Source organism: Tamandua tetradactyla, chromosome 3, assembly GCF_023851605.1.
Source record: "Tamandua tetradactyla isolate mTamTet1 chromosome 3, mTamTet1.pri, whole genome shotgun sequence".
Taxonomy (NCBI): Eukaryota; Metazoa; Chordata; class Mammalia; order Pilosa; family Myrmecophagidae; genus Tamandua; species Tamandua tetradactyla.
In genome coordinates, this window is record NC_135329.1 from 140,971,227 (window position 1) to 140,998,888 (window position 27,662).

The 27,662-nt window shown below is 37.0% G+C and overlaps 1 protein-coding gene across 2 annotated transcripts in view; it reads left to right on the forward strand.

Moving 5' to 3' along the window:
* The first annotated feature begins 4,531 nt into the window (after window positions 1-4,531).
* BBS5 (Bardet-Biedl syndrome 5) overlaps window positions 4,532-27,662 on the forward strand; it is a 31,452-nt gene continuing 8,321 nt past the window's right edge. Inside the window, exons 1-7 of one of the 2 annotated variants that reach the window (XM_077154084.1) lie at window positions 4,532-4,667; window positions 7,173-7,255; window positions 9,382-9,447; window positions 10,531-10,580; window positions 13,002-13,129; window positions 16,171-16,306; window positions 18,304-18,399. In XM_077154084.1, coding sequence (XP_077010199.1) covers window positions 4,609-4,667; window positions 7,173-7,255; window positions 9,382-9,447; window positions 10,531-10,580; window positions 13,002-13,129; window positions 16,171-16,306; window positions 18,304-18,399 — 618 coding nt within the window. In that variant the 5' untranslated portion in view covers window positions 4,532-4,608. The other variant, XM_077154085.1, reaches the window with a different exon arrangement.

Below are 27,662 nucleotides of genomic sequence, written 5' to 3' on the forward strand. Positions count from 1 at the left end.
ATGGATAAACCTTGAAGACATCACGTTGAGTAAAATAGGTCAGAAACAGAAGAATAAATATTGTATGATCTCACTGATATGAAGTAATTAGAATAAACAAATTCATAGAATCAGAAACTGAATATAGTCACCAGGGCATGGGTGGAGGAAGAAAATGGGGAGTTAATGCTTAAATTTAACAGAGTGTCTGTGTTGACAGAAAAATTTTGGTAATGGATGGTGGTGATAGTAGCACAACGTTGTAAACATAATCAACAACACTTAAATATATATCTGAATGTGGTTAAAAAGGGAAATGTTAGGTTGTAAAAATAGTAATAACCTAAAATAAAATAAAAATACATGAAATTGCACTATATACGCAATGAACCCTAAGTTAAACCATGGACCATAGTTAATAGTATAATTATTAAAATGTGCTTTTATCAACTGTAACAAACATCCCACAACAATGCAAGATGTTCATAATAGGGTGGTATATGAGAATCCTGTTGTTTTATGCTTGATTGTGCTATAAACCCACAACTTCTCTAATAAAAAATAAGTAAATATTTTTTAATATCTATATTAAAAAAAGAATAAGTAGTTGGCTATATATAAACAATACCTGCTTAAGAGGAATAAATATTCATCTATACACAAATTTTATTTCATTTCATTGGTACTTACATGGTTGGAACAGTTTTTCTTGTTAGGTCATGTATTTGAGATGCTATTACTATCTGATTGCACCTGAATTTCTTTCACTTGTAAGGACTTCAGTCGTATGAATTAAGGCCCACCCTGATTCAATTTGGCCTCATCTAATTAGGATCTTTGAAGATACTACTCACTAATGAGTCTACACATGAACTGATAATAATATCTTCAAAGGTCCTATTTATGACTCACTCCTACAGGACCATGGCTTAGGACTTGAATGTGGTTTTGAAGATTTTATTAATTAAGATGAGGTCAAACTAAATTAGGATGGCCCAATGTGACTGGTGTCCTCATAAGAAGAGAAAGTTTGGACACAGTAGGAGAGAGACAGAGATGGAGGAATGAATGGAGAATACCATGTCATAACTAGGCAGAGAACACCATGGATTACCAGCAAGCCACTGCCAGAAGCCAAGAGAGGAGCCTGGAACAGATTCTCCCGTACAGTTTTAAGAGGAAGCACCTGCTGACAACTTGAGTTCAGACTTCAAGCCTCCAGAATTGGGAGACAAAAAATTTATGTTGTTTTAAGCCACCCAGCCTGGGGTGATTTGTTATGGCTGCCTTGGGAAACTAAGATAAGTATCAATGGTGTTCTTAAAAGGAGAGAATGGGCAAGAGGGAAAAAGTAGTTAAACAGATGGTGCTGAAACAACTGAATGTCCATATAGAAAGTAAATGAACCTCATGGGAAAAAAATGAGCCACGCCTTTCCTCACACCATATAAAAAATTAACCTACAGTGGATCATAAACTTAAAAGAAAAGCAAGGATTGTAAAACTCCTAGAAGAAAACATAGGAGAAAATCTTTCTGACCTTGGATAGGGAAAGATTTCTCAGACAGGACACACCAAAAGCACTAAACAGAGAAGAAAAAAAAATAGACAAATTAGACTTCAACAACATGAAAAACTATAAACTTTGGCTCTTTGGAAGAAAAAATTAAGAAATGTAGAGACAAGCTGTAGACTAAGAGAAAATATTTGCAATATATACATCTAACGAAGGACTTGTATCCAGAATGTATAAAGAACTCTCAAAATTCTATAATAAGAAAATAAATGCAATAAACAAAAAATGTGAAGTGCCTTGAGCAGACATTTTACCAAAAAAATTTATAAATGGCCAATAAGCACATGAAAGACATTCAACATCATTAGTCACAGTGAAATACAAATTAAAACCACAGTGAGATACCACTTTAATTAGTCACTGGGATGGCTAAAATTAAAAAGATTGACAAATGATGGGAAGGAAATGCAGCAATTAGAACTCTCATATGTTGATGGCAGGGATGTGAAATGGTAGAACTATTGTTGAAAACAGCTAGCAGTTTCTTTAAAAATTAAATATACATCTACTATATGACCCAGCAATTCCATTCCTAGGTATTTACCTAAGAGAAATGAAAACCTATGTCCATGAAAAGATTTGTGCAAAAAATGTTCACTGCACTTTATGTCAGCAAAATCGGGGACAACTCAAACATTCAACAGGTAAAACAAATTATAGTATATCCATAGAATGGCATAGGAGACCATAATGTAAAGGAACGTGCTATTGGTACCTATGAATGAATCTCAAAAACATTAAGCCAAATGAAAGAAGCCAGATACAAAAACAATACATAAAAATCATACTGTATCACTCCATTTACATGAAGTTCTAGAACATTCTCTCCCTCTAGTATGCCAACACTGAGTCATAGAACATAACATAATCATGGGAGTGGTATTCCATCACTTGTGTAATATAGCACACTAATTAAAGGAACACCATCCCATCACCTTTGCTACATTCTAGTAACTAAAAGCAAGAGACCGTTTCCACTCATTTTCAAGGGAGAAGATTGGAATTCATTGAGGGGCCAAGTTAGGATGTGGCCATCACATGTTCCTGTCTCTTCATTACCCTTTTCAACTTGAGAAAAGTTCATCATGGTCATCAGCAACCCCGGTTTTTGACATACAGACTCACACACAGGAGCATTAGATTAATTTAAAATTGTGATTATCAAACTTTTGTCTCAGGATCCCTTTACAGACTTTAAAAAATTAATGAAGGCCCAAAAGAGCTTTTGTTTATAAAAGTTATATCGATGAATATTTATGAGATATTTACAAACTGTGTTCATGAAAAAATAATATTTGTTCCCTGTATTATTTTTTATTCCATATGCTTTACTCGTCTGTTGATAACGTAGATAAAAGGAGCATCAGACACAAGGCTCTCGTAGTCACACAGTCACATTGTAAACGTTATATCTTTATGCAATTGTCTTCAAGAATCTAGGCTATTGGAACACAGCTCAACAGAATGAACTCATTATATATTAACATATAACATTTTTGGAAGTAATTACATTTTAAAAAAAAGCAGAGTAGCACTGTTTGGCATTTTTTGCAAAAAAAAATTTTGTATGCTCTATGGTGGGGTCACATTTTGTTATTTTTCCATGTGAGTATCCCGTTATTGTGCACCATTTGTTGAATTTTTGTTTCTTTGTTTGTTTTTTTGGAGAGTGCATTATTCTAGTTTGCTAGCTGCCTGAATGCAATATACCAGAAACAGAATTCTGTTAGCTTTCTCTTCAAGTTTCTTGTTCCATAAAGCTCTCCCTGGGGTGCATTTTCCTTCATCTCCAAAGGTCTCTGGTTGTGTGGCCTCTCCTGGCTCTAAAGCTTTTCCCAAAATGGTTCCCTCTTAAAGGGCTCCAGTAAGCAACCCCACCTTGAGTGGGTGGAGACACATCTGCATGGAAACCATCTAATCAAAAGTTACCACCCACAATTAAAAAGTGGGTCGCATCTCCATGGGAACAATCAAAAACTCCCAGCCAGCAGTATTGAATGAGGATTAAAGGATATGGCTTTTCTGGGGTACACAAGGGATTCAAACCGACACATATGTGGACTCAGAATCAAATATGGGTCTCCTGCATGACAGGGAAGAATTCTACCGCTGAATTACCCATGCACCCCTCATTTTTGCAAATCTTTTTAATGGCTGACTTAATAAATGGCATCCGGATTCGCATGTCTGCTTCCACATTCAATTATACATCATATAGCTTCTGGAAAATTCCACTGTCTATTCAGGAGTGAACATTAAGTAAATAAGGTAAATAACATCTTCATATTTTTACAAATATAGTTTTGATCTTGTGGGGACCTCTGGAAGAATCTTGGGGACCTTCTAGAGTCCCCAGAACATATTGTCAGAACCACTGTTTGAAACAATTATCATGAGTTGAGGGAAGGAAGGCACTTTCATTCATTCAAAAAGTATTTATCGAGTGCCTAATATGTACTGGGCACTGTTCAAAGAGGAAGTTCACAGTCCAGAGGGATAGAAAGATCAGGGAAGGCCTGAATTGACAGTTGAGCTGCATCTTGTCTGACAATGAGCACCTCTTGCAGAAATCTGGGGAAAACAGGGTTCCGGACAAAGAAAAGGGGCCCCCCCGAAGGTCCCGAGCCCTACCTGGCTGGAGTACAGAATATGAAATCAGAGAGGCAGGCAGGGACAGACCGGAAAGGCCAGGAAAGAAATTTGGGGTTTTTAATTCAAATTTCTTGATGGTGTGCAAAAATGGGGGACAGGAGTTGGAGGGGAAGGGGTGAACTGGTTTAAGATGTCTATTTAAAGGCGAGGAAAGTTGCCCAGGGGTCAAGCATACTCCACAGGGTGGGGTCCAGCTCTGCTCTTCACAGCGCCGCTTTAAGCCTTGAATTAGTTTAGTACCGCGCGCGCGCGAGAGGGTAGGGCCAGGGCGGGGAAAGCAAGCACGACTTCGCGGAAGCTTGGGTCTCGGCGCCCGCCGTAGACGCCGTGACAGAGGTAGCCTGTTGCTTTGGCGCCGGGGAGACGCCTCTTGGCTTCCTTTGTGGAAGGCGTCGGTCACCATGTCGGTGCTGGACGCTCTTTGGGAGGACCGGGACGTCCGCTTTGACGTGTCCTCGCAGTGAGTCGCTGGGCTTCCGCAGGGTCCTGGAGCCTGTAGAGGGCGTCGCGGAACGAATTCGGGACTCTTGGGTCGGGACTGGGCTCCCGCCGCTTGTGGCAGTGCCTCCCGCCGCTCAAGGCCGCTCTCCCTAGAGTGGGAGGAGATTTGTGGCATTTGTTCTCCCTTCGTAAGGCCCCTGGCAGGCCGGGGAACTGAGGCCTTCGCGAGATCCGCACCTCAGCAGGAACGCATCTCAGTGGCCGAATTCTGTTGCGTGCAGTCAGTTCGCGGCCGCTTGCTGACCGGGGGAGTTTACAGGAAGCTCAACGTAGACGTAGCCCGGGACCACTCGGGGCTTGGGTGTTCATTACATCCAAGTGACCTTGGGGTGCCAGTTTCGCATGAAGAAACGTAGGGCTAGGACTTGGGAAATCAGGGCTGGGGCACTGCACATTTTGTAGGTCCCAGGATAAATGACTTCATTCTAAGCTTCGGAGTATTATCAGTAAAATGAGTGAGATGGGAGTAAGCATTCTTTAAAATTCCTAAAATTTAAATTTTATGTATGTAGTAAGCTTATATATAACTCTTCCTCTGAAGCATCAACAGTAAGGAGTACCTGTTGGGACCTCTGAAACAGAAACTTTGTTTTTGGAAAATAATTCTTCTAAACTCTGCTTTAAAGATAGTTGGAACCCTTCTGCCCAAAAGAAGCAGAAAAAAACCTGCCTAGTTAGAATCATAAGTTTTAGAAATAACAGTAAAGCTAAGATTCTTGGGTTAATGGCTTAGAGCTTCTTACCTTCTACTTATGATTCTTATCATGGGCAGCATCTTACTAGGTGGAAAAATGAAATATTGATATATTTCTTGGGTTTAGTTTTGGCTAGAGACCTAGCATTAACATAGTGTTTGATCCTCTAAGACATTGTGAGGGAAGGAAATTTGTAAAATTTGAAGCCATAGTTACATATTGTATACATATTGTGACTTTTCGGTCATTCTTTGGGGGGTTCTTAATCCAAACAAAGCCTAATCCGTGAACATTTTCAGTTTTCTAAATATATATCAAATGCTTACTATATGCTGCTTACTGTGCTAATACCTAGAGAGATAAACATAAGAAATGACCCCCTCCCCCACCAGGGCTGATGTGGTGCAGAATTGAGTTTGCTGTGCTGAGAACAAATTAGAAGGCTTCTTCTAGTTTGTTAGCTGGCAGAATGCAATATACCAGACATGGAATGCCTTTTAAAAGGGGCATTTAATAAGTTAGAAGTTTACAGTTCTAAGACCATGAAAATGTCCCAGTTAAAGCAAGTCTATAGAAATGTCCAATCTAAGGCATCCAGGGAAACATACCTAGCTATGATTCAAAAGGTCAGTGAAGTTCAGGATTTCTCTCTCAAATGGAAAGGCACATAGCGAGCATGGTCAGGGTTTCTCTCTCACCTGGAAAGGCACACGGTGAGCACAGCAGCATCTGCTGACTTTCTCTTCAGGACTATTGTTTCATGAAGCTCCCTGGGTGGCATTTTCCTTCTTTATCTCCGAAGGTCACTGACTGGTGAACTCGCTCCTTCTTGTGGCTATGTCGGTTCTCTGGTCTCTCAGAATTTAAGGCATTTTCCAAAAATGCTTCCTCTTTTAAAGCATTCCAGTAAAGTAATCAAGACCCACCTGGAATGGGTGGAAACATATCTCTACCTAATCAAGTTTAATACCCAAACTTGTCTGCCTCACATCTCCATAGAGATAATCTAATTAAAGTTTCCAAAATGCAGTAGTGATAGGGATTAGAAGAAACTGTTGACTTTACAAAATGAGATTAGGATTAAAACAAGGCTTTTCTAGGGTACATAAATCCTTTCAAACCAGCACAAGGCTCTACCAGATATTCTGTTCATTATTTTTGATCCTCTAAATGCATTCTTTCAGTAAACAAGCTATTCTAAATTTTTTATTTCCTTTTATTGCTCTTATCTAGTGGTTTACCAAGTCCTGATGATTCTTTGAATATATCTCTGTCTCACCTATTCCTCCTTTAACTGCCTGGTTTATTTTCCTCAGAAACCTCTAGGGCTTCTCAACTATGCACAGGATGAGACCCATGCTTATCAAGCTGTCATTCAAGGTTCTCCATAATCTGGTTCCTCCTACTAATCCAACTGCATTTCTCACTGTCTCTCAATATGGACTCTCTTCTTCATCCAAACCAGTCTTCTCACTAGTCCTTATCGTTTTTTACTCCTGGTCTTTAATCATGGAATCTCCTCTCTCTCTCCCTTTTGTTTCTCTGAATCCTTCCTTCCTCAAGTTCTGCCTTACTCCAGGTGGTCCTGATCACTTCTGGCCCCACTGATCTCCAGCTTCTCAAATTTTTATTTTCAAATATATAAGCATCTCATATGGTACCATTTATGCGATTTGCTGTTTTGTATGCGTATTTCTCATCTCTCCCTAATTAGATTGTAGGCAAGAATAGTTGTAGCTATAAAATTAAAGCCTTTATATTTATTTTAGACAAATGAAAACAAGACCTGGAGAAGTCCTTATTGATTGTTTAGATTCAATTGAAGACACCAAAGGAAATAATGGGGATAGAGGTAAGTACATTTTCTAATGTAGTTTATATTTCTGGTTTGATTTACAAATGTCAGATCATTTTGGCTGGAGAATAAGATGTGAAACAGCATCATATGCAAATGTAATGTGGGAGGTGAAGAGTTCAATTCATATAAGACTTTTCTAAGGCTTAACAGCAGAAAGAGTAGATATTAAACTTGTAATCAGGGAACACAGATTCTCCCTCAGAACTTTGAACCTTTAGTAAGTTCTACTTCTGACATCAGCTTTCTTCATCATAACTGTTAATAGAGCCCCAGTTGTAATAAATTTCCCACACCAATGTAAGATGTTAATAATTGGGTGGCATGTTAGTTTGTGAGCTGCCAGAATGCAGTATACCAGAACTGAAACGGTTTTTAAAAAGAGGAATTTAATAAGTTAGAAGCTTATGGTTCTAAGCCTATAAAATTGTCCAGACTAAGGCATCCAGGGAAAGATATCTTAATTCAAGGAAGACTAATGGGTCAGGAACACCTCTGTCAGCTGGGAAGTCATGTGGCTAATATCTGCTGGTTTCTTGCTCTTGGACTCTATTGCTTTCAGCCTCTTTTCCTGTGGGGGTTCCTCACCTTGCTTCTCCAGGGCTGGCTTTCATCTCTTGGCTTCCCTTGGCTCTCTCCAGGTTGTGGTTTGCTTAATGTCTGCTGGGCTCCAACCATCTCCAGATATCCGTGTCTCTGTTCTCTAGATGTTGGCATCTGTGTCAACTTGGCTCTGAAGTATCTGTCAGCTGTCATTTCTAAACTCTCTCCAAAACATTTCCTCTCTTAAAGGATTCCAGTAAACGAATCAAGACCCACCCTGAATGGGCAGAGTTACATCTCCATCTAATCAAAACGTCACACCCACAATTGGGCATGTCTCTCCTCTGTGGAGATAATTTAATCAAAATATCTGTCCTACAATATTGAATTAGGATTAAAAGAAACAGATTCTTCCACAAGATTGGATTAGAATTAAGGCGTGGCTTTTCTGGGGTACATAATACTTTCAAATCGACACAGGTAATATATGGGAATCCTGTATTTTATGCATGATTGTTCTGTAAACCCACAACTTCTCTAACCAAAACAAAACAAAAAACCCTGGAAGCCAAATTCAGAAGTAGCGTAGAATTTACCCTTGGATTTACCTCCTCACAAAAAAGATTTGGGTAGTGGACCATAAGTAGGTCATAGCTATGATACCAGGAACCATGCTTCCTTGTAAGAAATGCACAGTTGGAAAAATGTGTTAAACAAAGTTAGTGAGTTTTGTTATTTCAGGACATCTCAATACTTTTAATATGCTAATTATATTTCAGATTTTTTTTTTTTTTTTAACATGGTCAGGCACCGGGAATCGAACCCGGGTCCTCTGGCATGGCAGGCAAGCATTCTTGCCTGCTGAGCCACCGTGGCCCACCCTATATTTCAGATTTCTAAGGCCCATTGTTTACCATCCTCAGATTTGACTTTTTTTTTACTTGGAGCAACTACAGGGATAATTATTCCACAGAACACAGTATGAGAAGTGAAGTTTATCTAACTTTGTATTTAGATATTCTTAATTTCAATATAAGAAATTAGAATATTAGATCAACATCAATCTGATGTTAGAAATGGAAAGCATAAAGCCTTAAACAGACTTCAAGCTGGCCATGATTTCATATAAGCAAAAAAGTTTGATCATAGCAAAATTGGGTATATAAGTATAAGGTTTATTTAAGTGAAAACTCAAAGAAAACACTCATACAGCAGGGATGAGTATGTATGTAAGAATCATTGAAAAGTGTGATTAAATGAATGGCTTTGTAATTATAATATCCCATAGTCATTCCAGATACACATATGACTTGCCAGAATCTGTGGAGCATCTTGTACCAAGACAAAAGGCTAGCACACAAATCTTTCTTCAGTCAGTTTGAATACCTGTTATTTCCTTCTGTACCCTCAGATTTTTGTTTCTGTCCAATAAATATTTTGAATTAAGAAATGTATGAAAAATATCTGGCTGTTTTCTGCTGATATTAGGCAAGATTTCTACATACATTTCATGGTGTACTGCAATAATGTGTCCTTATTTAATCTAATCTGGGTTTTTTTGTTTGCTTTTTTGTTTTTAGGTAGACTTTTAGTAACAAATTTAAGAATTATCTGGCATTCTTTGGCTTTACCCAGAGTCAATCTTTGTAAGTATCTTCATTAAATAACAATGAAGAAAAAAATTTCTTTGTCAAGTGAACTATTGTACTTGCACAGTGACTTCTGTTACTGAGAAAGCTATATCATGAAATATGTGGACCTTAAACTAATGAAAAAACTTCAGAAGCCCTAGAGTAACAACAGACTACATCATAATGCGAAAGAAATGATCCGTATTATTTTTTCAGTTCCATTTGTCTCTTAGACATATATAAGATTAGGACTTTTACCTATGTCTTAGTTTTCCAGGTCTGCTATAACAAATAAACACAGACTAGTTGACTTAAAAAATGAGAATTTTTTTGTTTCACAGTTTCGGAGGCTGGAAGTCCAAAATCAAAATTTTTGCACAATCATGCTTTCTCTGAAGTCTGTAGAATTCTGATGGTGGCTTGCTGGCAATCCATAAGTCAGTCTCTGTCTCCATCACCTAACCATCTGTCTCTTCTACTCAGTGGGCCCACATTTCCTTTGCTTGTTAGATTAAGGCACACTGATTGAGTTTAGGCTCGTCTTAATAGGCTCTTTGAAGATCCTATTTTATAAAGAGTTCATATCCATAGAACTGGGGGTTAGGACTTAAACTACATATCTCTGTGGGGGATATGATTCAATCTATAACAACATTGAATAGTTTTTGTTTTTGTTTTTTGCTTGTCTTTGACAATTTGCTATAATCTGTTTCAAGTGATCCCAAAGAAAAGTTTAAAAACCATAATTTTTCATTCTGTTAAATGTTTCACTTATTTTAAAACTATTTTAGATTGGCCAGCTGGATTTTTCTTTTGACATAGTGGTGCCAAAATTTTCAGTGAATGGTAGTATATAGATTTTAGAGAATAATTCTGTCTTCCCACAATAAGAATATTTTGGTTCAGGAAGATAAAATTGACTCCCTATTTCTTTTAATTATTTAACTTAAATTATTTTATAAACTTTTATAAAAGTTATAGTCCTCTTTATGTCTAATTTTTAAATTGTTGAAAGTTTAATATATGTGATTTTTAGAAAAGTACTTTTTCTCAGTTTACTGTATCATGTTCTTTAAATTCTCTGCTTTTGAATTTTAGCTGTTGGTTACAACTGTGTATTGAACATTACAACAAGGACTGCTAACTCTGTAAGTATGAAAAATCTTATTGAAATATATTTGTATAATGAAGAAACATTAGATATTTAAGCTTAAGTTTCTGATTTTCGCTGTAAATGAAAAGCTACTCTTAAAATCTGAACTTTTTTTTAACATTTTCTTTAATGTGAAGTATAACATATACAAAGAAAAGAAAGAAAAAGCAATAATTTTCAATACATTTCAACAAATAGTTGCAGAACAGATTTCGGAGTTTCTTTATGAGTTACTATTCCACTATTTCAGGGTTTTCCTTTTACCTGCTGCAAAACACTGGAGTCTAAAAGAAACATTAATATAGTGATTCAGCAGCCATACTCATTTGTTAAATCCTGTTTTTCTTTGTTATAACTCCTCCTTCTCCTTTGATCCTTCTTCCAATCTATAGGGATCTTTGGGTAATGCCCATTCTTACTTTCACATGTTGAGAAAGGGTGTTGACAATAATGGATAGGGGAATGTAATTAATTGATAATCTTAGAGAGGCTGGTGTCTGTGTTTCAGGATTTATCTGAACTAGGAACCCTGTGGAAGTTATAGGTGCCAGGAAAGTAAAATTAATGCATGAAACTTATATAGAGTTTCAGTTTCAGTTAGACCCCAAGGTGTTCTTCAAGTTATCAGGAGTGATGTTGATTGGAGTTTGGCAAACCATGGCCATTAGCAATATATAACTGAAGCTTGCATGAGAGTAGCCCCTGAATAGCCTCTAGATGTGATCTCTCAGTCACTGAAGCCTTATTTTGTTCACTTTTGGTCAGGAAGGTATTGTCGATCTCATGGTGCCAAGGTCAGGCTTATCCCTGGGTGTCATTTCTCATGTTGTCAGGGAGACTTTTACCCCTGAATATCATGTACCATGTAGGGGAGAAGTTGATGATTTTTCTTGCAGAATGGGGCTTAGAGAGAGAGAGAGAGTCCACATCTCAGTAATGAAAGAAGTTTCCTAGAAGCAACTCTAAGGCTTTATTATAGGTAATCTTAACTTCTCCACCAAAGAAATGTTTCATAAGAACAAGCCTCAAAATCAAGGGTTTGCCCTATTTTCCTGAGTCCTCAATGTTTGAGAGGATACGTGGGGTTTCTTATTGGGAAAGTTTGGTAGTTCCATATTTTCTTCTTCAGTCCCTCAAGGGACTCTACCAATGCATTTTTTTTTACTATTTTTTTTTTTAAATTGTACAGCATTTTTCAGAGTTTGACATGGTTTACAGTTCCACAATTTTAGGTTTTTACTTCTAGCTGCTCTAAGATACTGGAGACTAAAAGAGATATCTGTTTAATGATTCAGCACTCATATTCATTTGTTAAATCCTATCTTCACTGTATGACTCCACCATCACCTTTGATCTTCCCTTCCCTCACTTTAGGGGTGTTTGGGCTATGGCCATTCTAAATTTTTCATATTGGAAGGATCTGTCACTAATATGGGATAGTGTTCTAGTTTGCTAGCTGCCGGAATGCAACACACCAGAGATGGATTGGCTTTTAATAAAAGGGGATTTATTTTGTTGGTTCTTCAGAGGAAAGGCAGCTAACTTTCCACTGAGGTTCTTTCTTACATGGAAGGCACAAGATGGTGTCTGCTGGTCTTCTCTCCAGGCCCCTGGGTTCCAGCAACTTTCCCCGGGATGACTTCTTTCTGCATCTCCAAAGTCCTGGGCTGAGCTGCAAGTGCTGAGATGAGGAATGCTGAGCTGCTTAGGCTGAACTACATTGTGTTCTCTCATTTAAGCACCAGCCAATTAAGTCAAACATCACTCATTGCAGCACACACGCCTCATAGCTGACTGCAGATGTAATTGGCAACAGATGAGGTTCACGTACCGTTGACTTATGTCTGCAGCAACAAGATTAGGTGTGCTCACCTGGCCAAGTTGACAACTGAATCTAACTAACACAGGTAGGGAGATGGAACTATCTGATGTTCTGGAGAGGTTGGGCTCTCTAGGTTTCAGTACTTATCTGGTCCAGGGACCGACCCATCTGGAGGTTGTAGGTTTCTGGAAAGTTACTCTAGTGCCTGGAACCCTTGTGGAATCTTATATATTGCTCTAGGTGTTCTTTAGGATTGGCTGGAATGGTCCTGATTTTTTTTTACAATTTTTTGAAAGATGTTTTTATTGAGGTATCTTCATATACCATACAGTACATCCAAAGTATACAATAAGTGGCTCACAATTTCATCACGTAGTTGTGTATTCATCACCATGAATTTTTAGAGTATTTGCATCACTCCAGAAAAAGAAATAAAGAGAAAAAAGAAAAAAATCTATACATTCTATACTCCTTAGTCCTTCCTCTCATTGATCGCTAGTATTGCAAATCTACCCCTTATCCCCACTCTCCTGTTATTTATTTATATATTTTTTATCCTAAAATATGAACTTCTAAATAAATTTGTTCTTACAGAAATTACGAGGCCAAACTGAAGCTCTTTATATACTAACAAAATGTAACAGTACTCGTTTTGAATTTATATTCACAAATGTGGTTCCTGGAAGTCCTAGACTTTTTACTTCTGTGATTGCAGTACACAGGTATAGTAATATTTTATGGATTATTGGATATTTTCAAGGCAATCCTATGGTATAAAAGTTTAAAGGGTAAAGTTTAGAAGTGTGATCTACCTCCAAGCTCTATCATAAAATATCCTGAAGACTATTTTAAAGGAATATGTTTAAAAAAAAAAAAAAGAATATGTTTCTATCACATCAATGCAGGATGTTAAAATAGGGTGGTACATGGGAACCATGTTTTTAATTCATGATTGTTCTGTAAACCCACAACTTTTCTCGGAAGAGTCTAAATATGAAAAAAAGAGAGTACGTTTCATTATCATTCAGTAAACACTTCTGAAAGTTTTTATAAAATATATAAGACTATCAAAGATTCATAAAAATTTCTACTGGAGATTCTGTCAGATTGACTACCACCAGGGTAGATAAAGTCATTGAATGTAGATAACCAAAATAATTAAAAAGACTATTTTTTTAGCAATGTAGAAAGTATAGTTGGGTGTTTTCCCTAAAGTTTGGTGGTTTTGTTATTGTTCGCTAACTTCTCTTTTCACTACCTCATCACCTCATCTCTCTTTTTTTTTTTAACTAGTCCTAAATACTATGATTTTTTCAAAAAAAGCTTGACTAAGGTGACAGGCAAAAATAATAATACATATCTCATTGCTTTAGTTTGCATTTCCTTTATTATTAATGATATTGACATTTTTATGTCAATATCATTAATTATTTACTGGCTATTTATAGTTTTCTATTGTAAATTTCTCACTTGGGCCGTTGTCATAGATGTTGCAATTATTTATTTCCTGGTTTCCTAATTTATTTGATTTTAAATTTTGTTGATGATTGTTTATCTATATAATGGTTTAGTTTTTATTTTTTATTGTGAAATATAACTCATATCCAAAAAAGCAATACATTTCAAAGCACACTGCAACAATTAGTTATAGAACAGATTTCAGAGTTTGGTATGGGTTACAGTTCCACAATTTATAGATATTTTCTTCTAACTGCTTCAAGACACTGGAGGCTAAAAGAAGTACCAATGTGATATTCATTTGTTAAATCCTTTCTTCTCTGTTATAACTCATTTGTTAAATCCTGTCTTCTCTAACTCCACTTTCTCCTTTGATCTTTCTCCAAATTTTTCGCAGTATTTAGGCTATGCCCATTCTAACTTTTTCTTGTTGGAAAGGACTGTCAATAATATGGGATAAGGGGATGGAACTAGTTGATATTCTGGAGAGGCTGGCCCCTCTGGGTTTTAGGACTTATTTGGCCTTGGAGCCCATCTGGAGGTTGTAGCTTTCTGGAAAGTGAACTTAGTAAGTGGTACTTTTTGTAGAATCTCAGATAGAGCCTTCTTTAGGGTTCTTTAGGGTTGAAACGAATGATGTTCGTTGGGGTTTGGCAAACCATGGCAAATAGAGATATCTACCTGAAGCTTGATTAAGAGTCGCCTCCAGAAGAGCCTCTTGACTCTATTTGAACTCTCTCAGCCACTGAATAATGGTTTAATTTTTTAAATGGAGATATTCATATAACATAACATTTCATATAACATAAAATTCACCATTTTAAAATGTATGCTTCAGTAGGTTCTAGTATATTCACAAAGTTTTGCAACTATCACCCTATCCAATTTCAGAACATCTCCATCATCCCCACAAGAAACAAACCCTACACCTGTTAGCAGTTATTCCGCATTCTCCCCTCTCCACAGTCCCTGAAAACCACTAATTTACTTTCTGTCTCTCTATATTTGCCTATTCTGGATAATTTACCATAAATAGGATCATACAATGTGTAGCTTTTTGTGTCTTTTTTTCTTTCATGTAGCTTAATATTTTCAAGGCTCATCCATTTTAATAGCCTGTATCACTACTTCATTCCCTTTTATGGCTGAGTAATATTCCATTCTATAGATATATTACATTTTGTTTATCCATTCATCATTTGATGGGCATTTAGGTTGTTTTCACCTTTTGGCCGTTATGAATAATTCTGCTGTGAACATTTGTTTTTATGTAAGCATAATTTTCATTTCCGTTGGGCATGGACTTATACTTCAGTTCTTTATTTCACTTTTATGGAGAAGTGCTATGAAATAAAGTTTAAATGGCATATGAAGGAAGTATGAAACTGTTATCATTTCATAGTATAAGAATGCTATGTTCCCCCCCAATACTTGACAGCATAAAAAGTTTCTATTTTTTTCCTGTGGTTAAATATAGATAATAACAGTTCTAAAGAAAATTTAGATTTATAGGCAAACAGCTCAAATATTGCTCTTTTACATAGTTTACATATTAAAAGTCTAATAAAAGTAAAAACCAGAAGTTTTAATAATGAATATTATAATTTATATAAATTAATTAAAAAATGATTAAGGCTAAAAAGACCCTTTAATTACTCTTATTAAATGGGTAAATTAGCCTGTTTTTATGTGGAATAAAATTAGCATTAATAAAAAATTAACTAGAACTTTTTTATATTTTATCAAAAGAGAAACATGGGAAGAAAAAGTCATAGGGATTTTATACACATACACATGCATGCACACACATATACATATACATTCCCAGGGCCCCATTTAGATTTGGTACAGATTCATTCTATTATATATATATAATGGTAGCTATGCGCATTGTGTTTTTAGGTTGCAGTGACAAAAGTAATAGGACACCTCTGTGTCAAAAGGATATTGGTGCTGTTGACTAAAACAGAGAAATGAAGAAAGGGAAGATTTTGATTTAAAAAAAAACTAAATCCATGCCTACTATGTGCAAGCTTTTTTTTTCAGCTAAGGGAGAAAAATGTTTCCTATCATTTGTGCTATGCTATATATATGTTGCCTGAAAAATTACATATCTAAAAAATAAAGTACTGAGATAAAAATGTGTAAATACCACATTAAAATGCAAATGCAAAAGCTGTAATCACCTAAATACATGAGAAAACATTTTTTAAATTTACTGTAATAATTTTTGTGTGATGATCATAAATATAACTGTGAGCCACATTTTCAGTTGGGTTGGTATTTTGTTTGTTCTTTTTTATAGAGCATATGAAACTTCTAAAATGTATCGTGATTTTAAATTGAGAAGTGCATTAATTCAAAATAAGCAACTAAGGTTATTACCACAAGAACATGTTTATGATAAAATCAATGGAGTATGGAATTTATCCAGTGATCAGGTATTGTACAAAGAACTAACGAACCTTTTGGGACAGTGCTGTGATGACCAATTTTCTGTTCATTGTTACGTGTCTATATTCATTCAATTCTTGTTAAAATCAACATTATAGTTCTTCATATGGAATAATATTCTGATGTTCATATTTTTCTGGTTTTGTACTCTTTTAAACAACTTTTGTTCTATGTAGAATTTAGAACTGGAATGGACCTTAGCAATCATCTCATTCAGGCTTCATTCATCTTTAGATAAGAAACTCAAGGCCAAAAGAGTTAAGTGACCTTATATATATAATTTGTCCCAGAGCCATGTTCTTCTCCTATATGATGCTGGTGGAGGAGAATCATGGTGTGCATAATCAAAGAAACCTTTCAGTCTGGTCTTTATGGAACTAAACATATTTGGTGACTTAAATCCATTATTGTAATTTTTCTTCTTCTCCTGAAATTATAACTAATTGAAAATATGTAAGCAACTAATACTTGGAATAAGCAAAATCAATTTGTAGAGAAAAAATTAATATACAAGAATGGTTTCCAGCCTTTGTGTGTATTTTAACCTTGATTAGACTATAAACCACTGTGGTAGCGCTATAATATTTGAATGAAGAGCTTCTTTCTAGTTAAACATTGAATCGTAAACATATAGTTAAATTGCAAATGTATGATAGCCTTTGCTCATTTGAAAAGTTCTAGTTTTAAACTGTGACAAAGATAGAGGATATAGAAAACTCACCATATGAATAACTTCTTCTCATCCTTTAGATCAGGGGTTGGCAAACTTTCTTAGAGGACCAGGTAGTAAATATTTTAGACTTTGCAGGCCATATATTCTCTGTCACAACTACTGTATCCTACTGTTGTAGTGCAAAAGCAGCCATAGACAATACGTAAACAAGTAAGCTTGTCTGTGTTTCATTAAAACTTCATTTATAGACACTAAAATCTAAATTTCAAACATTAGCTATATATTATGAAATATTCTTTTGCCTTTTTTTTAACCATTTAAAAATGTAGAAATCATTTACACCTTGTAGACCATACAAAAATAGGTGACAGACTGACCCCTGCTTTAAGTTATAGTTTAGAGCTCACTTTCACAAAAGTTACCATCTATAGGCCCCTTATGCAGCCTGTAATTAAAAATTAGCACTCGGGGTGCACAGGTGGTTCAGTGGTAGAATGCTTGACTTTCATGCGGGAGACCCAGGTTCAAGTCTTGGTTCATGCACCCCCGAAAAAAAAATTACTACTCAAATTTGGTCATGTTAGTAAAGGACTTTTTAGGTTCTGGGCTTGATTGTGAGTTAATGTATTAAGTCCAACTTCAATGTATAAAATAAATTCCTCTGGGAGTGTGTGAAGAAAATAGAGAGTGAGATAAATTGAGAGGCAGATTTTTTTTTTCTGTGTCATGTCTGTCAGGTCTTGTGGATTTTTTGAGACCCTGTAGTTATTATCCTGGGATAATTTTGAATAACTATTGAGGAGTCATGTAGTAACTGGAGAACACTCTTGTTCTATAGTTAGTGCTTACAAGTCATAAAATACCTCTTGTAGACTGATAGGTTTTATCTCATGTATTTTGCTTCTTACCACCACTCCTTTGCCTTAACTTATCCCAATTTTTAAGTATTAATTATAGTAAGATCTAACATTCCAGACTGCTTATTATGTGCCAGGCTTTATTTACATGGGATTAATTAATCAAATCTCCGTTTTATAATCAGCATACTATACCAAGAAGAAATTTGCCCATGGTCAGACAACTAGTAAGTACTGATGGTTTAGGTGATTAGGCAGCTTGACTCCAGAGTTCATGCTCCCAGTCATCTAATTGTAATGTTGTCTAATGAAGGGTGGAGGCATTGATATTCCATAATACCCAATCTGGTATTGTCTGTCATGTTAATCAGAATTATTCTGGTTTTTAGAAAATAAAAAACAAATGCCCAAACAAATAATCACTGATATTATTTCTCTTTACTCTCTCTTACAGGGAAATTTAGGAACCTTTTTTATTACCAATGTGAGAATCGTATGGCATGCAAATATGAATGACAGTTTTAATGTCAGTATACCATATCTGCAGATTGTAAGTACATGCATTTTGGTGACCTTATTATTATTTTTTTTCACTTTCAAACTTTTATGTCACCTTGTTCTAGCTTGCTAGCTGCTGGAAGGCAATATACCAGAAACAAAATGGCTTTCAAACAGGGGAATTCAATAAGTTGCTAGTCTACAGTTCTAAGCCCAATAAAGTGTCCCAATCAAAGCAAGTCTATAGAAATGTCCAATCAAAGGCATCCAGGGAAAGTTACCTTGGTTCAAGAAGGCCGATGAAGTTCAGGGTTTCTCTCTCAAGTGAGAAGGCACATGATGAACACAGTCACGGTTTCTCTTTTGGCTGGAAGGGCACATGGCGAGCACAGTGTCATCTGCTAGCTTTCTCTCCTGGCTTCCTGTTTCATGAAGCTCCCTGGGAGGCATTTTCCTTCTTCATCTCCAAAGCACTGGCTGATAGACTCTGCTTTGTGATGCTGCAGCATTCTCTACTATCTCTGAATCTGGTGACCTTATTTTAATGTAGAATAGATAATTTCTGTTCAACAGTTAGCAGGACTTTTGTAATGAATTTTCTCAATCCCTTTTTAAGTGGTAGCAGTTAAATATACTGAGAGTATACTTGAAAATATTGATAATTTACTATTTCAACATAGCAAACACCCAACTACATTTATATTCAAGGGAAATAGAACCATTATCAATTTGCTGTTAAAATAAATATATACTGGACTATAAAAAGTCTCTCTCTTTTTTTTTATTAATTAACGGAAAAAAAGAAATTAACCCAACATTTAGAAATCATACCATTCTACATATGCAATCAGTAGTTCTTAACATCATCACATAGATGCATGATCATTGTTTCTTAGTACATTTGCATCAGTTTAGAAGAACTAGCAACACAACAGAAAAAGATATAGAATGTTAATATAGAGAAAAGAAATAAAAGTAATAATAATAGTAAAAAAAAACTATAGCTCAGATGCAGCTTCGTTCAGTGTTTTAACATGATTATTTTACAATTAGGTATTATGGTGCTGTCCATTTTTTGAGTTTTTGTATCTAGTTCTGTTGCACAGTCTGTATCCCTTCAGCTCCAATTACCCATTATCTTACCCTGTTTCTAACTCCTGCTGGACTCTGTTACCAATCACATATTCCAAGTTTATTCTCGAATGTCCGTTCACATCAGTGGGACCATACAGTATTTGTCCTTTAGTTTTTGGCTGGACTCATTCAGCATAATGTTCTCTAGGTCCATCCATGTTATTACATGCTTCATAAGTTTATCTTGTCTTAAAGCTGCATAATATTCCATCGCATGTATATACCACAGTTTGTTTAGCCATTCTTCTGTGGATGGACATTTTGGCTGTTTCAATCTCTTTGCAATTGTAAATAACGCTGCTATAAACATTGGTGTGCAAATGTCCGTTTGTGTCTTTGCCCTTAAGTCCTTTGAGTAGATACCCAGCAATGGTATTGCTGGGTCGTATGGCAATTCTATATTCAGCTTTTTGAGGAACTGCCAAACTGCCTTCCACAGTGGTTGCAGCATTTGACATTCCCACCAACAGTGGATAAGTGTGCCTCTTTCTCCGCATCCTCTCCAGCACTTGTCATTTTCTGTTTTGTTGATAATGGCCATTCTGGTGGGTGTGAGATGATATCTCATTGTGGTTTTGATTTGCATTTCTCTAATGGCCAGGGACATTGAACATCTCTTCATGTGCCTTTTGGCCATTTGTATTTCCTCTTCTGAGAGGTGTCTGTTCAAGTCTTTTGCCCATTTTGTAATTGGGTTGGCTGTCTTTTTGTTGTTGAGTTGAACAATCTCTTTATAAATTCTGGATACTAGACCTTTATCTGATATGTCATTTCCAAATATTGTCTCCCATTGTGAAGGCTGTCTTTCTACTTTCTTGATGAAGTTCTTTGATGCACAAAAGTGTTTAATTTTGAGGAGCTCCTATTTATTTATTTCCTTCTTCAGTGCTCTTGCTTTAGGTTTAAGGTCCATAAAATCACCTCCAATTGTAAGTTTCATAAGATATCTCCCTACATTTTCCTCTAACTGTTTTATGGTCTTAGACCTAATGTTTAGATCTTTGATCCATTTTGAGTTAACTTTTGTATAGGGTGTGAGATACGGGTCCTCTTTCGTTCTTTTGCATATGAATATCCAGTTCTCTAGGCACCATTTATTGAAGAGACTGCTCTGTCCCAGGCGAGTTGGCTTGACTGCCTTATCAAAGATCAAATGTCCATAGATGAGAGGGTCTATATGTGAACACTCTATTCGATTCCATTGGTCGATATATCTATCTTTATGCCAATACCATGCTGTTTTGACCACTGTGGCTTCATAATATGCCTTAAAGTCAGGCAGCATGAGACCTCCAGCTTCGTTTTTTTTCCTCAAGATGTTTTTAGCAATTTGGGGCACCCTGCCCTTCCAGATAAATTTGCTTATTGGTTTTTCTATTTCTGAAAAATAAGTTGTTGGGATTTTGATTGGTATTGCATTGAATCTGTAGATCAATTTAGGTAGTATTGACATCTTAACTATATTTATTCTTCCAGTCCATGAACACGGTATGCCCTTCCATCTATTTAGGTCTTCTGTGATTTCTTTTAGCAGTTTTTTGTAGTTTTCTTTATATAGGTTTTTTGTCTCTTTAGTTAAATTTATTCCTAGGTATTTTATTCTTTTAGTTGCAGTTGTAAATGGGATTCGTTTCTTGATTTCCCCCTCAGCTTGTTCATTACTAGTGTATAGAAATGCTACAGATTTTTGAATGTTGATCTTGTAACCTGCTACTTTGCTGTACTCATTTATTAGCTCTAGTAGTTTTGTTGTGGATTTTTCCGGGTTTTCAACATATAGTATCATGTCGTCTGCAAACAGTGATAGTTTTACTTCTTCCTTTCCAATTTTGATGCCTTGTATTTCTTTTTCTTGTCTAATTGCTCTGGCTAGAACCTCCAACACAATGTTGAATAATAGTGGTGATGATGGACATCCTTGTCTTGTTCCTGATCTTAGGGGGAAAGTTTTCAATTTTTCCCCATTGGAGATGGTGTTAGCTGTGGGTTTTTCATATATTCCCTTTATCATTTTAAGGAAGTTCCCTTCTATTCCTATCCTTTGAAGTGTTTTCAACAGGAAAGGATGTTGAATTTTCTCAAATGCCTTTTCTGCATCAATTGAGATGATCATGTGATTTTTCTGCTTTGATTTGTTGATATGGTGTATTACATTAATTGATTTTCTTATGTTGAACCATCCTTGCATACCTGGGATGAATCCTATGTGGTCATGATGTATAATTCTTTTAATGTGTTGTTGGATACGATTTGCTAGAATTTTATTGAGGATTTTTGCATCTATATTCATTAGAGAGATTGGTCTGTAGCTTTCTCTTTTTGTAATATCTTTGCCTGGTTTTGGTATGAGGGTGATGTTGGCTTCATAGAATGAGTTAGGTAGTTTTCCCTCCCCTTCGATTTTTTTGAAGAGTTTGAGGAGAGTTGGTACTAATTCTTTCTGGAATGTTTGATAGAATTCACATGTGAAGCCGTCTGGTCCTGGACTTTTCTTTTTAGGAAGCTTTTGAATGACTAATTCAATTTCTTTACTTGTGATTGGTTTGTTGAGGTCATCTATTTCTTCTTGAGTCAAAGTTGGTTGTTCATGTCTTTCCAGGAACCCATCCATTTCATCTAAATTGTTGTATTTATTAGCGTAAAGTTGTTCATAGTATCCTGTTATTACCTCTATTTCTGTGAGGTCAGTAGTTATGTCTCCTCTTCCTTTTCTGATCTTATTTATTTGCATCCTCTCTCTTCTTCTTTTTGTCAATCTTGCTAAGGGCCCATCAATCTTATTGATTTTATCATAGAACCAACTTCTGGTCTTATTGATTTTCTCTATTGTTTTCAATTCCATTTAGTTCTGCTCTAATCTTTGTTATTTCTTTCCTTTTGCTTGCTTTGGGATTAGTTTGCTGTTCTTTCTCCAGTTCTTCCAAGTGGACAGTTTAATTTCTGCATTTTTGCCTTTTCTTCTTTTCTGATATAGGCATTTAGGGCAATAAATTTCCCTCTTAGCACTGCCTTTGCTGCATCCCATAAGTTTTGATATGTTGTGTTTTCATTTTCATTCACCTCGAGGTATTTGCTAATTTCTCTTGCAATTTCTTCTTTGACCCACTCGTTGTTTAAGAGTGTGTTGTTGAGCCTCCACGTATTTGTGAATTTTCTGGCACTTGGCCTATTATTTCCAAACTTCATTCCTTTATGATCCGAGAAAGTGTTGTGTATGATTTCAATCTTTTTAAATTTGTTAAGACTTGCTTTGTGACCCAGCATATGGTCTATCTTTGAGAATGATCCATGAGCACTTCAGAAAAAGGTGTATCCTGCTGTTGTGAGATGTAATGTCCTATAAATGTCTGTTAAGTCCAGCTCATTTATAGTAATATTCAGATTCTCTATTTCTTTATTGATCCTCTGTCTAGATGTTCTGTCCATTGATGAGAGTGGGGAATTGAAGTCTCCAACTATTATGGTATATGAGTCTATTTCCCTTTTCAGTGTTTGCAGTGTATTCCTCACGTATTTTGGGGCATTCTGGTTCGGTGCGTAAATATTTATGATTGTTATGTCTTCTTGTTTAATTGTTCCTTTTATTAGTAGATAGTGTCCTTCTTTGTCTCTTTTAACTGTTTTACATTTGAAGTCTAATTTGTTGGATATTAGTGTAGCCACTCCTGCTCTTCTCTGGTTGTTATTTGCATGAAATATCTTTTCCCAACCTTTCACTTTCAACCTATGTTTGTCTTTGGGTCTAAGATGTGTTTCCTGTAGACAGCATATAGAAGGATCCTGTTTTTTAATCCATTCTGCCAGTCTATGTCTTTTGATTGGGGAATTCAATCCATTAACATTTTATTACTGTTTGGATAATATTTTCCTCTACCATTTTGCCTTTTGTATTATATATATCATATCTGACTTTCCTTCTTTCTACACTTTTCTCCATACCTCTCTCTTCTGTCTTTTCGTATCTGACTCTAGTGCTCCCTTTAGTATTTCTTGCAGAGCTGGTCTCTTGGTCACAAATTCTCTCAGTGACTTTTTGTCTATAAATGTTTTAATTTCTCCTTCATTTTTGAAGGACAATTTTGCTGGATATAGGAGTCTTGGTTGGCAGTTTTTCTCTTTTAGTAATTTAAATATATCATCCCACTGTCTTCTAGCCTCCATGGTTTCTGCTGAGAAATCTACACATAGTCTTATTGGGTTTCCCTTGTATGTGATGGATTGTTTTTCTCTTGCTGCTTTCAAGATCTTCTCTTTCTCTTTGACCTCTGACATTCTAACTAGTAAGTGTCTTGGAGAATGCCTATTTGGGTCTAATCTCTTTGGGGTGCGCTGCACTTCTTGGATCTGTAATTTTAGGTCTTTCATAAGAGTTGGGAAATTTTCAGTGATAATTTCTTCCATTAGTTTTTCTCCTCCTTTTCCCTTCTCTTCTCCTTCTGGGACACCCACAACACGTATATTTGTGTGGTTCATATTGTCCTTGAGTTCCCTGATACCCTGTTCAAATTTTTCCATTCTTTTCCCGATAGTTTCTGTTTGTTTTTGGAATTCAGATGTTCCATCCTCCAAATCACTAATTCTATCTTCTGTCTCTTTAAATCTATCATTGTAGGTATCCATTGTTTTTTCCATCTTTTCTACTTTATCCTTCACTTCCATAAGCTCTGTGATTTGTTTTTTCAGTTTTTCTATTTCTTCTTTATGTTCAGCCCATGTCTTCTTCATGTCCTCCCTCAATTTATCGATTTCGTTTTTGAAGAGGTTTTCCATTTCTGTTCGTATATTCAGCATTAGTTGTTTCAGCTCCTGTATCTCATTTGAACTATTGGTTTGTTCCTTTGACTGGGCCATATTTTCAATTTTCTGAGCGTGAACCGTTATCTTCTGCTGGCGTCTGGGCATTTAGTCAGATTTCCCTGGGTGTTGGACCCAACAGGTTGAAAAATTTTTCTGTGAAATCTCTGGGTTCTGTTTTTCTTATCCTGCCCAGTAGGTGGCGCTCCCACGTTTGTCTGCGGGTTCCACCAGTCAGAGGTGCTGTGGGTCCTTTAACTTTGGAAAACTCTCGCCGTGGGGGAGGTTCGCCAGCCGAAGCGGCTTGGAAGAGTGCCAGCCGGCCCGGGGGTCCGAACGCGGGGAGGGTCACCGGCCGCCGCAGCCCGGGTGAGCGCCCGACCAAATTTCCTAGTCGGCCCGGGGCGCCAAGCTTGGCGGGAGGGCACCAGCCGCCGCAGCCCGGGAGAGTACAGCGTTTCCAGCCGGACCGGGGAGTCACGTGTTTGGAAGGGACCCCCCCGGTCACCGTTCTCCATGGTCTGGGGATTTCCGATCCAATTCTCTCAGTTGGTTCTGGGGGCCTCGCCTGGTGGGGGCGCCAGCCGCCGCGACTTGAGGGGACCGCCTGCCCAATTCTGCCAGCTGGCCTGGGAAGGAGGAAGGGAGGGACTCCGGCCGCTTGCCGTCCCGCCCGGGAAAGCCCACACCCCTCGGCAATCTCACCGGAGCTGGTTCTCCCAGACAGTCAGCCGTTCCAGGATGGGGTACGCTGTCTTTTTGATCTGTGTCGTTCCTCTGGGAGCTGTTCTGTATCGTTTCTACTCCCCTAGTAGCTGTTCTGGAGGAGGAAAGGTGAGGGTGGCAAGGCTGTCGAGGACGGTGGCGAAGGAGCCTGTGAAGGCGGAAGAGGGCACGGTGGTGGTTGGAGAGCCGCCGGAACAGGAGGAGAAAGGGAAGGATAAGATGGCGGATGGAGCGCCTCCTGAGCAGGAGGGGAAAGCGAAGGGCAAGATGGCGGCGGGAGTGCCGCCGGGGGAGAAAGAGGGAGAGGAGGGCTGGATGGCGTCGGGAGCGCCGCCCGCCTGTGGAGAAAGAGGGAGAGGAGGCCTGGATGGCGGCGGGAGCGCCGCCCGCCCGCGGAGAAAGAGGGAGAGGAGGCCTGGATGACGGCGGGAGCACCGCCCGTCCGCGGAGAAAGAGGGAGAGGAGGGCTGGATGGCGGCGGGAGCGCCTATAAAAAGTCTCTTAATCTAAGATTAAATGGCCTTCTTGAATATTTATTGAGTAAATATAATGTATGTGAAATCAGGAAGATATCTTTATATATATATTTTTATATATATATAAGAATTCTCTGCCCATAAGAAGTCTAATTCTTTGCAAAATACTCCCAAGCCTATCTTTTGCTAAATTATTTGATTTCTGAATTATTTTAAAATATCTGATCTTTCATCCATTCATTATGCCACATATGGAGCATCTATTCTGTGCTAGGTGCTAGAGATACAATCATAAAAATCGTGAAACTACATAGTTCCTGCCATCATGGAGACAGTCTGGTGGGGAAAGGCTACACATTACACAGAAAATCAGAGAATCTGATAAGAAGAAAATTCTTTCCAGTAATCTAAGGAAATATAAGAATTTATAATCAGGTGCTAGAAAAATGAAACAAGCAGTGTCTACATAGGTATGTTTGATAAATTAGTGCTTTTATTGTTAAATTGCTTTTTTATATTATGTTTATATGTGCTATAGCTTGCCTAACCTAATCTCTTTTATGCTCAATAATTACTGAGTAGTAAACAATCCAGTGCTTTCTGTTCTTTACATAGGATATGTCTTGTTATTTAAGAATAGAGTTGCCAAAAATGGCCTCTGGAATGAATTCAGCCTGGCCCAAACAACTTGCAATCTGATATCATCACAGTTTGTAGCAGTTATATTCCAACTTCAGCTCTAAGCCTCAGCCATTGCCTTGGCCCCACCTATTTATTTATTTATTTAAATTTTTAATTTTTTTGAACATAACATACAAACACGAACATTCTTACCATATGATCATTCCATTCTTGGTATATAATTAATAACTCATAGTATCATCGTATAGTTGTATATTCATCACCATGATCATTTCTTAGAACATTTGCATCAATTCAGATAAAAAAGAAAAAGAAAAAAGAAAAAACTCATACATACCATACCCTTTACCCCCCCCTCATTGTTTCTAATATTTCCATCTACCCAACATTTTAGCCTTTGTTTCCCCTATTTTTTTCTATACCCCTTACCACTCCCTTTCATTGATCACTAGCATTTCAATCTACTAAATTTATTTTAACATTTGTTCCACCTATTATTTTATTTTTGCTATTCCATCTTTTTAAAAATTTTTTTTTCCATTCTACATATATAATCAGTAATTCACAATATCACAGTTGTATATTCATCATCATGATCATTTCTTAGAACATTTGTATCAATTCAGAAAAAGAAATTAAAAGAAAACAGAAAAAAATTCATATACACCATACCCCTTACCCCTCCCTTTCATTGATCACTAGCATCTCAATCTACTAAATTTATTTTAACATTTATTCTCCCTATTATTTTTAATCCGTATGTTTTACTCGTCTGTCGAAAATGTAGATAAAAGAAGCATTAGACTCAAAGTTTTCAGAATCATACAGTCACGTTGCAAAAGCTTTATTATTATACAATCATCTTCAAGAAACATGGCTATTGGAACACAGCTCTGCATTTTCAGGCACTTCCCTCCAGCCTCTCCAGTATACCTTAACTAAAAAGGTTATCTATATAATGCGTAAGAATAACCTCCAGGATTACCTCTTGACTCTGTTTGAAATCTCTCAGCCATTGACACTTTGTCTCATTTCACTCTTCCTCCTTTTGGTCGGAAGGTTTTCTCAATCCCTTGATGCTGAGTCCCAGCTCATTCCAGGATTTCGGTCCTACGTTCCCAGAAGGGTTTACACACCTGGGAGTCATGTCCCACGTAGAGAGGGGGAGGGCAGTGAATTTGCTTGTTGTGTTGGCTGAGAGAGAGATGGCCCACCTATTTAAATACATACCAGCTTTTTACTGGTTTCTGCCTTGGCCTATGCAACCCACAGTCACCTGGTTTTATTACCCTACCAGCAGCTAGGGTGCCAGTACTCTATAAACTCTTGTTGAAGGGTAAAGTGATGAAAGTGGAGGTTTTCATAAAAATTGCTACTAGAGCCTTTCTTTCTTTTTTCTCTATCCCTCTCTTAACTTCTAATACCTACCTATCTAAAAGGTGTGATACACCATTACCTGCCACAAATTACCCTTCTTTGGGCTTTTGGTCTGCTAGTCATGTTAGCCCTCTGTAGTTCCCTCTTAACCCTCTAGCAAGTGTAT